Source organism: Sander lucioperca, chromosome 6, assembly GCF_008315115.2.
Source record: "Sander lucioperca isolate FBNREF2018 chromosome 6, SLUC_FBN_1.2, whole genome shotgun sequence".
Lineage (NCBI taxonomy): Eukaryota > Metazoa > Chordata > Actinopteri > Perciformes > Percidae > Sander > Sander lucioperca.
Window position 1 is genome coordinate 22737661 of NC_050178.1, and position 14812 is coordinate 22752472.

Genomic DNA, 14812 nt, shown 5'->3' on the forward strand with positions numbered 1-14812 from the left:
TTCAGTAGTTTGACTGGTACAAAATACTTATGGCACAGGATAAATGCCAAACTAAACAAAAAATCAAAAGTACTACACAGTTACTGCCTGTATTGTGCTCATGTAACTAAAGCTACATTTACACTACTACTCTTTGGTTTAAAAATGAATATCTTTTGCTACGTTAATGCCTCGCGTCCACATAACTCCAGCGTGTCGAGCCACTAAAACTTAAACACTAAAAGAAATTTAGAAAAACAGCTGCTCCTGTTTTAGTTTGAAAACTAGGGTAGCTTTGTACTAGAGCGAAAACCATAGACAGTAATAGAGTGGACAAAGCGACGCCGTAGACTACGACGGAGACCAGTGAAGTCTCTTTCCCGGCGTTACTGAGCAGCCTCCAACTGAGCTTGAAGACGTAGATGTGACGTGAGCAACCTGTCTGAAAGTTGGAAGTCTTCTGGTAGCTGTGCCAAGAGAAATCTCAATCATTCCCAATCTAGCAGAGACGGAGAGCGTAGGTATATGTAAGGAGATAACATAGACACAGGCTAATTATTGATCACTAACAAATGATAGTTAACATTAGTAATTAAACTTAAACAGCTAATGGAAGTCCAAACTGCCTGAGAGCTTCTCCTGTACTATACGGTAATTCCTCTACTATGAGACAGTAAGTCTCGTGGTTATGACCCAATCGTTAGCCTATTTTTATAAAAACGTCTGCTACGGAGCCATAACGTGAGGTACAAGGTAATGGAGCCTTTTATACATTGTCGTGTTTCTTTAGAAATAAACAATGGACAAATAGAGTCTTTAAACTCTTCAGATGTAAAGTTATTCTCTGTCAAAGTGACGTCAGAATGAATGGCAGTCAATGGGATGCTAACGGGGGGTGATGGCTTGGTAGCATCAGAATGGCGCCATAGGAGCTACGCGTTGTGGATGCTCCCTTACCCCCTTGGTTAAAACTCATGTGTGGAAGGAGATCTTTTTTGTCTCAAAACACTGCTTAAAAATTAAAGTAGTAGTATAGATGTAGCCTTAGACCAATTCCTTTCCGCTTACCTTGACAGAATCAGCCAACAGGAAACCGTAGCTCTCCTCGAGCTCCTTGTCTGTCCTCCCATCTGCCTTCATCTCCTTCCTCTTCTCCACAAACTGAAACACACAAATACACACACACACACACACACACACACACACACAATCAATCAATTCATGAACAAATAAGAAGCTCAGCTGGTCATAACAAACATGGCTCCATCGTAAACATTTACAGCGTATCCCAATTTGTCTGAATGGTCTTTTCTTGATTTCTTTGGACAAATCTCATCACCACTTCTATTAGCCTAGAAATCTAGACCACCTGAGCAGCACTGCAGCCAGGGTCGTCTAGCAACTCTCTGTTGGCTTGCGAGCTGGAAAAACCAAACTCTGGTCAGGCCAATCACATCGTGTATAGAGTGGGTGGGCGGGGCTTATGGCTGCTGCTGCTGGTGAACAGCGGTCTTTGGAGTCGGCTTTGGCCGCGACTCTGGAAGACTTGGAGTTCAGCTTTTCTTTGAGAAAAGAACAAAGAACGGCTCTGAAGTCATTCTTAAAAAAGGAAGATGTGTTCAGAGTTTAAAGTTTAATCTATCAGCTAGCTCTGCTCTGATTGGTTGGAGAGCTATCCTATTGGTGCAGAGGGAATTTGAAAGACAACCGTTTATCCCGCCCCTCGGATTGAGCCCAGCCAATGGGGAGTTCCCAGACCCAGACCCAACATCTGGATGTGGGGCTGGCTGGTCAGGCTACATTTCTCTATAATTGGCTTCCAAATTCTTTGACATAAAATCAAACACAAACTCTTGTACACATTGCGCATTTCACTTCTAGGTAGAGCTTAAATCGAGCCCAAAAAAAATCAAGCCTGACCCTACCCGTGCACGTTGTGTCCGAGCCCGGCCTGACACATTAACTGTAATTATGAGCCCGAGCTTGATTAAAAAATGACAATTTTTTAATACGTGGGCCGTTATAACTGACGTTCTCAACTACAACTCAGAGTTGTTGGAACTACAGAAATCTGTTTATAATTATCTTAATGAATAACGCAACAAGGACGAAGCATGGAAACTGCTGTTAGTTTATTCAGAACGGATCGCAAATGATCTGAATGAAGAAACGTAAATCCCTCGACCCATAGCTCCCTCAGCTGAATAGTGAGGGGAACAGATCAAGGCAGCAACATAATCAAAGACCTGGAACCATATAGGAGACTTTCTGGTCTCCATCACCTAATTAATACTGTCCTTCACCACGGTCTCATCACCTAAGGACATATTGACATGGTAATGCTCCTCCACCGTCCGTCTCTCACCTCTTTCTCCAGCAGCTCACTGTGGACGAGCCGAGGTTTGCAGTAGGTGAAGCAGCCAGCAGAGCTGGTGTCGATGTAGCTGGAAGTCAGGATGGTCATCATGTCTTCATACTCTCTGGACTCAGTGGAGACATGCTGGAACAGAGCTGAAAGAAAGACAGCAGGACACAAACAGTATCAGCAGCAGTGATTCACTAGCCTGGTCCTACCAGACTCTGGTCCACTAGCCTGGTCCTACCAGACTCTGGTCCATTAGCCTGGTCCTACCAGACTCTGGTACACTAGCCTGGTCCTACCAGACTCTGGTCCATTAGCCTGGTCCTACCAGACTCTGGTCCATTAGCCTGGTCCTACCAGACTCTGGTCCATTAGCCTGGTCCTACCAGACTCTGGTACACTAGCCTGGTCCTACCAGACTCTGGTACACTAGCCTGGTCCTACCAGACTCTGGTCCATTAGCCTGGTCCTACCAGACTCTGGTACACTAGCCTGGTCCTACCAGACTCTGGTCCATTAGCCTGGTCCTACCAGACTCTGGTCCATTAGCCTGGTCCTACCAGACTCTGGTACATTAGCCTGGTCCTACCAGACTCTGGTACATTAGCCTGGTCCTACCAGACTCTGGTCCATTAGCCTGGTCCTACCAGACTCTGGTCCATTAGCCTGGTCCTATCAGACTCTGGTCCATTTCATTGGTCCAGAGAGTCTGGCCTCTCTCCATTGACAAGTGTTAACTTCCTTGAAGCCGGCGGGTACACTGTTGAAGTTTAAAACTATTGGATCTGCCCAGAGCCACTCTGCAAAAACATCCGAACCGCTCGGTTGGCTTGTCTCGGTTCGGAGCGTGTGTGCGTCTCACGGTTCGTCAGTACACTGTTAACGTGCACTAACCTCTTACTGCCGTAGTACCCACTTTATACACCTATGTTAAAACGCTTACTGGAAACGACGAGGAGGAGGAGCGTGACGAAAGCAACCCATGGCAGCTGACTGGACGAACGCGTCACGTGGTTCTTGCTGCTCCCGAATTTCGGCGTGTGGCGTGCTGCAGGTCACGTCATGTGTAGAAATGGTAAGTGGGAGAGATAAGGAAGGCTGCCCCGAGCTGGAGGATGTGCCAGCGTTGTATATAGTCTGGTGTGTGGGAACATTTTGGATTTCATGTTACCTATGATGACAGCGGAAATCAAACAATAGATAGAACTGCCACTGTGTGCATGTATTGTGCAACATGCATTCAATATGCTAATTTTAGCTATAGATCATATGCTAATTTTAGCTATATATCATATGCTGATGTATATTTCTGGAGTGTTAAAGATTAAAAGAAAAAATAACAAGAACCGTACAGAACCGAAAACTGTGACCCTAAAACCGTGATACGAACCGAACCGTGGGTTTTGTGAACCGTGCCACCCCTAGAAAGTACAACTCAAACTAGCGCACGACCTCAACGTCATCGTTCTCAGCCACTCCCTCTGTTCACTGATTGGACCCCCAAATATTTGGTCGGAGAAAATCCAAGAATATACCACAAACCCAGACGGAGCACTGAAGGGAAATGAAAATTGAGAGGAAGTACGTAGAAGGGCGGAACCAGGCTAGTGATTCGCTGGCTAACCTACAGCATGTTCTATCCCCTAGCAACTAAGAAGCTGATTCCAGAGCCACTACCATATTGACAAAATGTGATATTGCAATATTGATTGTGAATATTGCAATATCGATATTAATTTCAATATTTTTAAAATGCATGTAAAATTACAAAAGTTACAGGAAAACGCATCAAAATAGATTCATAAATTAAACAAGTTTTCTTACAACACAAGGATTATTTCAACTGATGGTCATATTGGACTGGTCCAACATGAATAAGGACATGTTCTACTGGTTGGACAGTATAATATACATAACCCATTGCTATTATTAACCACATAAGGCGTCACTGTACCGTCTACGGTACAGATTGTGGCAGTGGTGTCGCTGTAATCTCCATTTATAAACGTTTTTATAACTTTAAAGCATTAAATCTTCAAAATATACAGCCATGCGACACACCAATTTAAAGCTTAGCGTCTCAGGATTCCATTAAGCCCACACACAAAGCATAAGATGATTTACAGCAGTTACACAACTGCTACAAAGTTATAATAAATAAAACAATACAGCGTAAACAGCGCAGCCCGTGTGTTTTGCATCCTTACCTGTTTCCCTGTCCCTTTGGCCACTGCGTGGATTTTTTGCCCAAAACTTTTTTTTCTTAAATCCCCAAGAGTCCAAGGAAATGGAATATCCAAGCCATTATATCCAAAACGAGCTGTTTGCCTCACAGTGTTGACGTTTCTGGCCGAATCACAACGGAAAATCGCTGAACTGTTTTTCATTTCCGCACTTCTAACGCTGCTCGCTTCTCTCCCGAGGGTCCTAGCAACTTGATGTGGGCGTCATTCTATTCCCTGAGTTCTAAGCTTTCCATCGATACCTGATATAAGCCAATCGGTGCAGGTTTGGCTGTGATACACCAATAATAAAGCTGAAGTCTCCTCTGACGCGTTTGGGACCACGCGGAAATGATCGACATTTGCTCGGACCAGTTAGATTTAAATGCCCTCAGACCCGCCTACATTTGTAGCCAATGAGCAGACAAGTCGATCGATACCAAATTTGCCGGTGAAATTCTAACCCTGTAATGGCTGGAGCTGTGTCAAAGCAAAAACAGGGCCTCATATAAGCATTTCACACCCTGTGCAGTTCATAATGACTTATTTCTATATATTTATGTATATAGTTATTTCAAGTATGTGTATGATTGATGTGGATGTTTGTGTATTTGAGAAGTGTTTTATTTTGTACTTTATTGGCTTTTTTCTTTGCACTTTTCAAATAAAAATCAGAAAAACGCACAGACATATATGTAGAAAAAAATTCATATAAAATCAATTTTTGAGTCTTTTGGCTTCTGGATTTTTTCTGTAGTAAGCTGAGACATGTGGCTAATGTCCTGGATTGTCTGTCACCTGGAATATGTGTTCACAGCAGTGGATTTTAATCATTTTACAGATGTATGACTTGGACGGAAATAGAAACCCTCCATTCTAGCCTCTGTAACTCTGAGTCAGTAAGGCCTAGAATCACTCTGACACTTGGAACAAAAACTTGAGAGTGTTTTCTTTCCAGTGGTACCAGGCACATCCCTGAGTGTCAAAGTATATGGGAGCTGTACCAATTTTAATTTGGGTATGACGTTTAGACCAAAAGCTTGAAAATGCAGGAGATTCTTAATTAACCTATGTATGTTAATTGTATAGCCCACTAAACATAGTAAATCAAAATTGTGCAAGCAAAATTAAACCAAAATTGGAATGTTTCCAAAATTCCCCAGCTAAACTTAGGACTCCTAATACTGCCAATCCTTTGAAAAATAATAATAATACATTTTATTCATTTAGTGCTTTTAAAAAAAAATTCAAGGACACTTTGATTATGCAGCTTTCAGCACCTTTCAGGTGAGCCTCACCCACCCAGATGGTTTGAGCATCTGGGGAGCCCACAACAATAGTTAGCCCGCCTCAATTATAACAGGACCGTTGCAGCCTTTTTTGTGCCAAATTCTCAGGAGACCCCCTCCTGCACCCTCAGTGTGGAGGAGGGGGTTGAGCTGGAGCGCCAAACACCTGAGAGAGGCAGCTGTTGATGTGCAAACACATCCAATCATGACAGAAATTTAACAATAGTAGGGCTGTGCTGTGCAATTAATCTAATTTTGACCGCGATTTCGGCTCCTAACAATCACAAAAACAATGTAATCGAGACAAACATTATTTTGCAAATTACATTTTGCAAGTAAACTCTCATTGTGTCTTGAAGGGGAATTCAACAAAAGTTCAACAGCAAAATTATTAAAGGGATATTTCACAGTTCAAGGTGTTTTCACTGTTGATTTGTTTAAACTGTTTTTTTAAGTTAAATAAATGCAACATCAGTCAATGACGCATTATTATTATTATTATTCCTACGTTGTTGATCAGCACGTACCGTCAGTTCATATCAGATGTGATGGTCTTTGTGGTATTTTGTCCACATCCTCCACTGTGATTATCAACTCTCTGCAACCAGAAATAAACTCCAAAACGTGCAGCGCTCAGCGCAGAATAGACGCTGTGTGAACATTTGGGCTGCACGATATGAGGGAAATATGTAATTGTGATTATTTTGACTGATAATGCGATTGTGATATGATTCACGATATTAGAGGGAATGATCGTTTTTGTCTCATTATTCTGTAGTCTGTAGGATATAAATTGTAGGCCGGGACCTCTCTGCAGCTCCACAATACTTCATTCAGAATGGTTTGACACAGATTTTGCCTTTAACAAATATTGTGCTCCCCTGCGATTTGGATATTGCACTAGTCCATGTTGCGATTTTGATAAAATTGCGATTAATTGTGCAGCCCTAAACATCAGTCAATGAGGCGTTATTACGGAACCCACGCAACTTCTAGGCAATTCCCGCCCTGCGAAGCAGCTCGATTGGTTGGGGTTAGGCACTGACCTCGAGTGGTTAAAGTTAGGATAGCTGATTGGTCAGGGGATAGGACCTGAACAAATGGGGTTACGTTACCTTGCGTAAGCATGGTCACCTGGCCAATAGTGTGTGAAAGCTTGAAGGGCGGGTCTTGCCTAGAAGTTGCGTGGCTTCCATAATAACGCGTCAGTGAGTAATCGTGTTAAGGCGCTGACACACCAACCCAATAATCGGCCGTCTGACAGTCTGGCGAGGTCGGTGACTCGAGTCTGTTCGGTGTGTTCCGTGCCGTCGTCAGTCCGAGGGGCCGTCGGCCTTCATTTTGTATAATCAGCGGGGCGGGCACTGCCGGCAGTCGGACTCAATGAGCCATCTGATTGGTGGAGAGCTAATTAAGTTTGCTGATGATACAGTGATAGTGAGTCTGCTACAAGGGGATGAGTCTGGCCGTGGTCCAGTTGTGGAGGACTTTGTGACCTGGTGCGATGATTCCTATCTAAAGTTAAACACTACCAAAACCAAAGATATGATAATTGATTTTAGAACACGCGCTGTTGATCACGTCACCACGATTATTAAAGGACAGGCCGTGGATCAGGTGGAGAGTTATAAATATCTTGGTACAGTGATAGATTCAAAACTGTCATTTGAGTTGAATTGTGATATGGTCTGTAAAAAGGGTCATCAACGTTTGAGTTGCCTTAGGAAACTTGCCAAATTTCACACTGACAGACGTATGTTGACTTTGTTTTATCTCGCTTTTATTGAATCTTTTATGTCATTTTCCATAGTGGTGTGGTATGGAAGTCTGTCAGTGAAGAACAGAAACTCCTTCAACCAAATTGTAAGATGGGCAAGTAAGATAATAGGATTAAATCAAAGGAACTTAGGAAATATTTACACAAATCAGCTGTACCGGAAAGCAAGTGCTGTCTTGAGTGATCGGTCGCATCCCTTAAGGAATGATTTGAAGTTACTTCCGTCTGGTCGCCGGTATGCGGCTTTGAGATGGAAAACAAGACGCTGTAAGAATACTTTTGTTCCAGCTGCAATTGAATTCCTAAATAATAAGAGAGAAGTTTTAGTACTTGACAGTTAATATGGATAGAGGATATGTATGTGTTATGGCGCAGTCTGTCATGATGTCTATTTGTTTACTTGTAAATTTGTATTGTATTAGTTGTATGTTTTTATGTCTTTTATGTGGATGACCGAATTATTCATTTTATCTGCAAAACAATTTTACCTGCGGGTATGAAATAAAATTACCTTGACCTACCTACCTACCTACTAACCAGGAAACGGGGAGCGGGATGAGCGTGACTAGAGTCTCTCAAAATCTGATGAAAATCTTTTAAACTGACCTTTGTTGATCTGAAATGAAGACAGATTCAGCAACTGCACGGCCTATTTCTCTCTTCAAATGTTTTCAGAAACACGTTTCGGTGAACTATTTTAGTCCAATATGAGATCGTATTCTGAACGAGCCGCCATGACAGTCTGGCTGTGAATTTCCGGAGCAGCCAGACCCACGTGACGCGTTCATCCAATCAGCTGCCGATTTTCATTTTTGGGCGACAATCCAGATTAGCACCGCCTGCTGTCATGGAGACGTATTACGTCTGGTCTCTTCGGTGTTCTGAGGAACTTTTTGGACCAACTCGGGGAGACTGATCAGTCACACTGGCTTTACTGCCGACGGTCGGCCGTCTGGTTGGTGTGTCTGCAGCTTTATTTAATCGTGATTTCAATATTGACCAACATAATTGCCATTATATATTTTTCCATAAATCGAGCAGCCTAAAAAAAAAAGCATAACAAAAGTATATAAATTAAGGGCTTTTTCAAAGCCACTGGAACAACACTAGGCCTCAAGAGCTGGTTCCACGCTAAAGGGTGTGTACTCAAAATACTGAGAAAAAACACAGTGGGCTGGGATTGCCTCCACACGGCTCTCACAGACCATTCTCCAATATGTGAATATTGTATATAATATAACTCTCACAGACCATTCCCCAATACGTGAATATTGTATATAATATAACTCTCACAGACCATTCTCCAATACGTGAATATTGTATATAATATAACTCTCACAGACCATACGTGAATATTGTATATAATATAACTCTCACAGACCATACGTGAATATTGTATATAATATAACTCTCACAGACCATTCCCCATACGTGAATATTGTATATAATATAACTCTCACAGACCATTCCCCAATACGTGAATATTGTATGTAATATGTTTTTTCACGCTGACAAGCACCAACATGCATGCGCAGTCGGACCGGCTATCAAAACAAAAAAAAACAACAGAAAAGCTTGATTTACAACACACACAGAGAGTGACTTCATTCTCTGCTCAGGACTTATGAAATACTTGTTTGTTGCTATTAATGTTCTGAATGTTAAGTACAGCCTCTTTATTCAGGACCAGTGATTTGTTTCAGTTTTTTGTCACACATAGGGCAACATACTACATACAGTATATAGTGTTTACAATATGGCAGACCCAGGCTAGCACATATAAGTGTGCCTCCTCAAAATACAGCCGTGATACAGAAAAATGTAATGGCCACTCCAAAATAATTCCTATAATTCTGCATGCAAGCGGTATCACGCAATGGTAAAAATATTTCTGCAATTAAGCCAACATGCAAAGTCACATCATGTGTTTCCACCCAAAGCTGGATGAAAAAGAGTAATAAATAACAAATATCAAAGCTTTTACATACAGAGAGAAAGCAACAGAAGTCCCAAGAAAAACATGCCAGTTTAGTTTGCCTTTTAAGGGACCGAATACCGTATACTAACACTGATTACAGTTTCTTGTTTGTTCAGTGAAAATCTCATTAAAAAGGGTTATGATAATGATAGCTGGGTGAAAGTTAGCTGACAACAACAAATATGATGATGTGATAACGGAACATGCTGAAATGAAGTCTAACACAGCTAATGCAGAAGATAAACTGTATTGTTGTTATCTTGTTTGACTGAATATAAGATGGGGAAGGTGCAGCCGACCTGTTGGGCGCCAGTGTGACGTCATTGGAGCGCCGTCAATGTTTATACTGGCGTGGTGGTCGTGACACTAGCTGCAGTCTCCTTCTGAACAGAGGTGGCGCTAATGAGGAAAGGCTACCGACTTTGCTGTTTCTACGGCAGACCTGGCAGCAGCGTTGACATCAATGCTTGGATTTGATTGGATGAGCTACTTGGTGGATCAAGCCTTTCATTCACCATAAAAGATCTCATCTTAACCAGTAAGTTTACCAGAGAGACTTGCAGTCACTCTGAGAGTCCTGGCATCACGTTACCCTCGAGCTCGTCCATGCTTCCCGTTTTCGCTTTGTCGCACACTCAAAATCATGGCCCGCCAGCGAGATCTACGTCATTTTGTCGTCACATTGGTGCGCGCAAGCTCAGATGCTGTGACTGTAAAACGGCCTTCAGGCTGGGCGTTTTACAGTTTCCAGTCTTTGTGTTAAGTTTAGCTAACTGGCTCCTGACTACAGCTTCATAATTACCATACAGACATGAGAGTGATAACAATCTCCTCATGTAACACTCCGGCAGAAAGCAGATTTCCTAAAATGTTAAATTATTCCTGTAAAGGGGAGGGTAGCCTACTCCAAAACATGCTGGACCCTGCAATTCCAATGATACAAATCAATATCATCGCTTTAGAGGTGAAAAGATTAATCAATTAGTAACCTATTAATCGGCAACTATTTTGATAATCGGTATGAGTTGACCATGAAAATAATATGTAGCTGGAGCCCTTATAAACAGTTAGTAAAAACAGTAGGTAAAACTAAAATGTGCCCATGTATCGATCCTGAACTGGTCAAAAAGAAGACCAACAAAAATGTCCTTATTTAGGACGTTTTTACTTTATCTTAGTGCCATCCTGATGACAGTTTATATCCATTAACAAAAAAGCAGAAAAGGGCACACACTCGCCCAACTGGTATAGTGCAGTTTAGTGTCCCAAATTCCCCATTTTCCCCACAAAGTCCTTAATTATGAACCTGCTAAACCACCTGTTAAACAGGTGTTTGGGTTTGGGCAACCTGTCTTAAATAAGACCCTCATCATTTGGGACACTAAACTGCACATATACCCGCCCAACTCACTAAATGTAAACAAATCAAGGAGGTGGTTACCTTAAGTTAGCTTGATGTGCACTAAGATAGCATCAACATGAAGCTGAAATCAAGCTTTAGATCACGTGTCAAACTCAAGGCCCGCATATCAATTTAGGTTCACAATAAATTTTGGCCCGCCTAGTTTTTGTCACTTTTTCTGAAGTTTTTGTCACTTTTGCAGACGCTTTCGGTGCCGTTTTTGGCTGTTTTATTAACGTTAGCTGGTGACTGAAAAGAGACGTCAACAAGCACGTTATTAATGTTAGCTGGTGACTGAAAAGAGACGTCAACAAGCATGTTATTAATGTTAGCTGGTAACTGAGAAGAGACGTCAACAAGCACGTTATAAACGTTAGCTGGTGACTGAAAAGAGACGTCAACAAGCATGTTATTAATGTTAGCTGGTAACTGAGAAGAGACGTCAACAAGCACGTTATAAACGTTAGCTGGTGACTGAAAAGAGACGTCAACAAGCATGTTATTAATGTTAGCTGGTAACTGAGAAGAGACGTCAACAAGCACGTTATAAACGTTAGCTGGTGACTGAAAAGAGACGTCAACAAGCACGTTATAAACGTTAGCTGGTAACTGAGAAGAGACGTCAACAAGCACGTTATTAACGTTAGCTGGTGACTGAAAAGAGACGATAACAAGCACGTTATAAACGTTAGCTGGTGACTGAAAAGAGACGTCAACAAGCACGTTATAAACGTTAGCTGGTGACTGAAAAGAGACGATAACAAGCACGTTATAAACGTTAGCTGGTAACTGAGAAGAGACGTCAACAAGCACGTTATAAACGTTAGCTGGTAACTGAAAAGAGACGATAACAAGCACGTTATTAACGTTAGCTGGTAACTGAGAAGAGACGTCAACAAGCACGTTATAAACGTTGTGTGGCTAACGGCTAACGTTAGCTAGCACCCTTGTTAGCCTAGCCGCTACCTCAAACACATCACAACACAGCGTGTATGGCTTTCGTTAGTTCATTATAATGAATATTTATGACAGTCCCAGTTAAGTACATGACATACACGTTGGTGTATAAGTTATGTGTAGTTAACGTTTGCCCTGCAACGACGCTAACACGTCATGAACAGGTCGGAATTGAATGGACTTTGGACGCTGTCCGATAATGGATCTTTTCCGTTACTACCGGACGTTTAAAGGGATGGATAACTTTAAGGCAACGATTGTAAAACACATGAAATTAGTCAAAGTATAATAAGTAAAACGTTAAGTAAAAAACACACAACTTTTTGTGACTATACTAAGACTAAAAGCCCACCTCTCTTTTCCTTGGTTTTCCTCGGGATGTGGAACTTGAGGGGCTCCATCGGCATGTGTCTCTGGTGGACCACCTGCGGTCCCGAGTTCCTCCTCTCCGTCCTCCCGCCAGCAGCACTCAGTCTGTCGGGACCAGCTTGAGTTTCTCTGGCTGAATGTAGCTCGATTCCCTCGCCATCTTGCAGGCTTACGTTAGCTCCAACCTCCGCGGCAGCAGCAGACGCCCTCCTCCTCGGACGAGCTACCTCCCTCCGAGCAGGGTTGTCGTCCATTGTTTGGATTCTCAACCAACCCGAGTCCGACTAACCGTCTCTTTCTAACCGTCAGGCCGTCACTGCTTCTCGGCTAGATCTCGCGGTGACACCGCTGTTACCTCCTGGTTCCGCAGCGAAGGGAGTCGAACCAACACATAACCCGCGCCATGCTCTTCCTGGGAGCTGAGGTCTTCTTCACTAAGATGTAACTGCAGCTGGTTGTTATTCTAAATGTTGCTTTACTGCCATCTTCTGGAAATAATTAGCACTTTTTTAAATATCATTTTTTGGGGCTTTTCCGCCTTTAATGGATAGGACAGTTAGGTAAGAAAAGGGAGAGAAATAGAGGGGGAAGACATGCAGGAAATCATCACAGGTCGGACTCCAACCCTGGACCTCTGCGTCGAGGCATAAGCCTATATGTATATGTGCGCCTGCTCTACCCGCTGACCAACCCGGCCACATAATTAGCACTTCTTGACTATCAGAATCAGCTTTATTGGCCAGGTTTGCGTAGACAAACAAGGAATTTGACTTCGGTAATCTTTGCTCTCAAAGTAGCCTACAGCACCTACAATACAATAGAATTTACAATTTTACAAAAAATATACAAAAGAGAGGGAAGGGATAGTGCAATATCGGTCAATAGACTGAGATTTCAGGATTTACATATGAGTACAGACTGTACTCATTTGCTCGTTTGGGATCCGACTGGCCAGCGTATTTGAAAAAGTTAAGCAAACTTTGCACTTGAAGTGCAGCGCCGCGCTGTTGAAGTGCCGATCCCCTCCCTCCGTCCCTCTCCTCCCTCCGTCTCCCCTCCCTCCGTCCCTCTCCTCCCTCCGTCTCCCCTCCCTCCGTCCCTCTCCTCCCTCCGTCTCCCCTCCCTCCGTCCCTCTCCTCCCTCCGTCTCCCCTCCCTCCGTCTCCCCTCCCTCCGTCCCTCTCCTCCCTCCGTCTCCCCTCCCTCCGTCCCTCTCCTCCCTCCGTCTCCCCTCCCTCCGTCTCCCCTCCCTCCGTCCCTCTCCTCCCTCCGTCTCCCCTCCCTCCGTCCCTCTCCTCCCTCCGTCTCCCCTCCCTCCGTCTCCCCTCCCTCCGTCCCTCTCCTCCCTCCGTCTCCCCTCCCTCCGTCCCTCTCCTCCCTCCGTCTCCCCTCCCTCCGTCCCTCTCACCCCTCCGTCTCCCCTCCCTCCGTCTCCCCTCCCTCCGTCCCTCTCCTCCCTCCGTCTCCCCTCCCTCCGTCCCTCTCCTCCCTCCGTCTCCCCTCCCTCCGTCTCCCCTCCCTCCGTCCCTCTCCTCCCTCCGTCTCCCCTCCCTCCGTCCCTCTCCTCCCTCCGTCCCTCCCCTCCCTCCGTCTCCCCTCCCTCCGTCCCTCTCCTCCCTCCGTCTCCCCTCCCTCCGTCCCTCTCCCCCCTCTGTCTTACCCTGAAAATTCACCTTTCATCATTGAAAATGCAAACACAAGACTTTTGTGGAACTCCAATGGGGAATCAAGACTAACAAGACAGATAACAACATTGAACACTACACAAACAGTAGTTTATTTTTTTCATTTAGGCGACTAATTTTTCATAGTGACACAGGAGGTGCCAGATCCAATAAAAAAGGTTCCGGATCCAACGCCGGAACATGTTCCGGCGTGTTCCGGCTCAAATTAAGCCCTGAGTACAGTGCAAGGCAGATCAGTGCAATGGTAATATATTAAAGGTCCCATGACATGGTGCTCTTTGGATGCTTTTATATAGACCTTAGTGGTCCCCTAATACTGTATCTGAAGTCTCTTTTATATAGACCTTAGTGGTCCCCTAATACTGTATCTGAAGTCTCTTTATATAGACCTTAGTGGTCCCCTAATACTGTATCTGAAGTCTCTTTTATATAGACCTTATAGGCAGAACAGTGGTGACTTTATCATGTAACCATTATCTTTCCGCTTCATGCATGGTGCAGTGCAATATATGATCCACATTTTCTGTAACTCCACACAACAAACTGCTGTTAAATCCTGCGTCATTCATTTATTTATAGTTCTTATATAGTTGTGACTTTTGTATTTTGTGATACCCCCACCCCCTTCCTTTCTGGTCTTCCTCCTACCTTTTCTGTCACATCTCCATTCCTCTCTTCTTAATCACTGCTTTTCCAAGTGAAACTGGTACTGTCATTTCCTTTTGCAATGCCATTCCTTTTCAACCTCTTGTGTGCTCTCACCCAATAGAACTGACCATCTAATACCACCTCT

The 14812-nt window shown here is 43.6% G+C and overlaps 1 protein-coding gene across 5 annotated transcripts in view; it reads right to left on the minus strand.

The window, feature by feature from the left end:
• tasora (transcription activation suppressor a) overlaps window positions 1-12791 on the minus strand; it is a 75628-nt gene extending 62837 nt beyond the window's left edge. For 3 of the 5 annotated variants that reach the window (XM_031301379.2, XM_031301376.2, XM_031301375.2), the window contains exons 1-3: window positions 12319-12790; window positions 2345-2490; window positions 1048-1140 (exon numbers count right to left, since the gene is read on the minus strand). In XM_031301379.2, the coding sequence (XP_031157239.2) occupies window positions 1048-1140; window positions 2345-2490; window positions 12319-12589 (510 nt within the window). In that variant the 5' untranslated portion in view covers window positions 12590-12790. Of the gene's footprint in view, window positions 1-1047; window positions 1141-2344; window positions 2491-12318 lie in introns of all 5 variants that reach the window. The other 2 variants (XM_031301378.2, XM_031301377.2) reach the window with 2 other exon arrangements.
• Between the last annotated feature and the right edge of the window lie 2021 nt (window positions 12792-14812).